The following is a 3,072-nucleotide window of genomic DNA, read 5'->3' as shown; positions in this document are numbered from 1 at the left end:
CTGAAAACAGGAGAGGAAGAAGGCTTGGGGTGACTTCCCTGCCAACAGTTATACAAAGGGCTGCTGGTCTTAATGCATGCCTGCCCACTGACACACACACACAACTACACACTCAGTATGCACAAAGCACACACCTTTAAAGAGAGGCATCCAGGAGCTGGCAAGGCCCCTTTAAAAGCTAGGCTGCTTCTGATTTCTAGTCAAATTTGGGGCAATTAGGATCTGTGGATTTTGTTGGTTTCATTTTTGTTTTCTTTTTTTCTTTTATCTTTGTATTGAAGTTTTAAAAAAAGAACGTTATGGATGTGAAAGAAAGGACAAGATTTCTCTCTATGATTGACAGCAGGGGCTGACGGGGACCAGAAGCTCCAGGTAATTAAAAGAAAAAGAAAAAAATATATATATATATATATTTCTACATTTATATAGGTCACTTTATGCATGAGTCCCAGAGAAGCAGGAAGCAGCAACAAAAAGCCACTGACATACAGAAACACGTGTGTGTACCACATACTCAAGCACTGCAATTCCTTTGACTGCAGCAGCTGAAATCCTCACCCATTCAACCCACTTTCCCCCCCAAAATAGAAAAGAAACTCCGCCTTTAAGAACAGGGCCGTCTAGTGGGAAGCTGCTGCATAGCACAGGGAGATCAGCTTGATACTTTGTGATGACCTAGAGGGGTGGGATAGGGAGGGTGGGAGGGAGGCTCAAGAGGGAGGGGATATGGGGATATATGTATACATAGAGCTGATTCACTTTGTTTGTTGTACAGCAGAAACTAACACACCATTGTAAAGCCATTATACTCCAATAAAGATATTTTTAAAAAAAGAAAAAAAAATCCAAAGACGAACAATTAAACTCAATCTTATCTTTGTTAGAAAAAAAAAAAAAAAAAACAGGGCCATCCAGTAATTTTTGCCCTCCTGACCAGAAAAAAAAAAGAAAAAAAATTCCAGGCTAACATCAGCTTTAAGGCTGGCAGTGGCCATGTTCTTCTCCCCGCAGAGGCAGGACGTGCTGTTTTGAACTCTGAGGCAGGAGGGCCACATCGCCGCCCCTCACAAATACTTCAGACAGTTGTCTTCAAGACCGTGCAGTTTTTTGCCAGCTCCTATTTTGATCCCCCAGAGAGCAGTTCAGATGGAAGGCATTCAGCCCCTGCGTCCTTTAAGATGACCTCTAGGAGGTGGGTTTTAGTAAGCCGGGAAAAATTCTGGAGCCAGTGTCAGGCAGGGCTAAGCACCAGCTGGGGCCTAGGGACCCAGGGTCTCTGCTTTAAGCCTCCTGACTGCCGGAAATTATTGCCCTCCAGAGATTTTTTTTTTTTTAAATAAAGGGGAGGTGCATTGTACACCCCCCTCCACTGGGAGGAAGTGAGGCCCAATCCCTACCTACTCACCAGCACACCCCAAACCCATATACACACACCAATGAAGGCGCCGCCAGGGGCACAGGCATGCCTTGGCTGCGAGGCCCCTCCGGAGGCCCGGGGTGTGAACAGCTGCACAGAGGGCTGTGTGATGTGGAGTCAGCACCTTAGGAGGTGGGAGTGGGGCGGTGGGCAGAGGAGGAAGAAGCTCAGGGTCCCGATGGATCAGAAGAAGGAAAAGGGGAAGAGGCGGTCAGGACACAGGAGACGAGAAAACAAAGATGACCAGAAAAGGGCCCCAAAGTAGAAAATCTGGAAAATAAGAGAGTGAAAAGAGAAAGAGGCAAAACAGAATGTGGGCAACCACACAAAACAGGAAGGAGACAGAGCGGAAGGAGGGGAGGAAACAGGAAAGAGAGCGAGATGAATGGGGAAGGATGCGAGAAGGGAGAGAGGGAGCCAGGAAGAGCACATCAGAGGACGTCAGGGCTTGGAAATGAACTTCAGGTGAGAAGAGGAATCAGGACCCCCTGGGCAAAGCCTCAGCCCCTGACAAAATCCAGGTGGGCCGAGAACACCAGGTCCGTCACATAAATCAGCAGGTTGATGGCTGTCAGACCGGCCACAGCCAGTCGTTGGTTCCAGGTACACACCAAGGAGGTGAGTCTATCGCTGCAGCTCACGTCGCTGGACCGCTGGGGCTGGCCGCCGAACTTCTGGTTGAACTGGTAGAGCGGCCAGAGGACCAGGGCGCTGGCGTAGAGGAGGACGGAGAGCAGGGTGAGCACAACCTGGAAAATGGGGAAGGGGACGGGCAGCCTGTTGTCACACTTGCCCAGGTTCAGCAGGAGGGCCACAGATGACAGGAGGAAGCAGATGGAGTACACGGCCACGCACCACACCAGGGCCGGCTGCTGCAGGTACAGGTAGGGGCTGCTGATGAAGACGAAGATGACACAGGCCACAGTGGTCTCCAGTCCCTTGAGCAGGCCTGGCACGGTGGCCATATAGCCTGTGATCACGTTGGGCTGGGCCCTAGTCCAGGCCACTTCCATGGCATAAGCCACAAAAGCGAGGCAGGAGAATGCAGTGGAGGTGACAGCGCGGTCCCGGTAGCGGCTGTCGGGCAAGAACTGAATGTAGGTGGTGGGGTAGATGATGGAGGCTGAGAGGCAGAGGAGGGCAGAGTAGCAGTTGCAGGTGATGAGAAAGTTGTCCCAGGAGAAGGGGAAGTGATCCTCAAGCTCACATAACTCGACTATGAGGGTGATGAGGGTTACGACGAAGCAGAAGCACCAGATGAACATGGACCAGTTACCTATGGGCCCCTGCGAGGTGCCCACGCTGGCCCCCAGGGAGAAGGCCACGCAGGTGGAGAGCAGCTGTAGCCGTCGGAGGCAGCAACCCATAATGGTTGGGGAGCCCAGGCCTGAGGACGATTAGGTGGTGGTCGTTCTGGTCCTATTGGTCACCGCCACCAACATGGCAGTGGTCTTCACCGAGGACCCACCAGAGAAAGATTCAGCTCAGGAGGAGGATTGATCAGATGCCTGGAAAGGCTCAGGGGCCTGTGATGGCTGAGGCTCAAGATCTCTGGAGTTTGAACCAACTGTCCACACACTTGGGTAACGGCACAGCTGCTCCAGAATGATTCTCCCCACCCATCACCCTTGGCCTTCTCAGGAGACTTGTCTTAT

General features: G+C 51.5%; 1 protein-coding gene across 1 annotated transcript; it reads right to left on the bottom strand.

The window, feature by feature from the left end:
• Positions 1-1,917: 1,917 nt before the first annotated feature.
• On the bottom strand, positions 1,918-2,859 carry LOC103017713 (myeloid-associated differentiation marker-like). Its single transcript, XM_028161914.2, is given in 1 exon segment — positions 1,918-2,859. A coding segment is annotated over 1 exon segment (942 nt).
• Positions 2,860-3,072: the final 213 nt, after the last annotated feature.

This window comes from Balaenoptera acutorostrata, chromosome 3 (assembly GCF_949987535.1).
Source record: "Balaenoptera acutorostrata chromosome 3, mBalAcu1.1, whole genome shotgun sequence".
Classification (NCBI taxonomy): domain Eukaryota; kingdom Metazoa; phylum Chordata; class Mammalia; order Artiodactyla; family Balaenopteridae; genus Balaenoptera; species Balaenoptera acutorostrata.
Note: the sequence above shows the minus strand (reverse complement) of the source record. Positions and strands in the feature narration are given on the sequence as shown.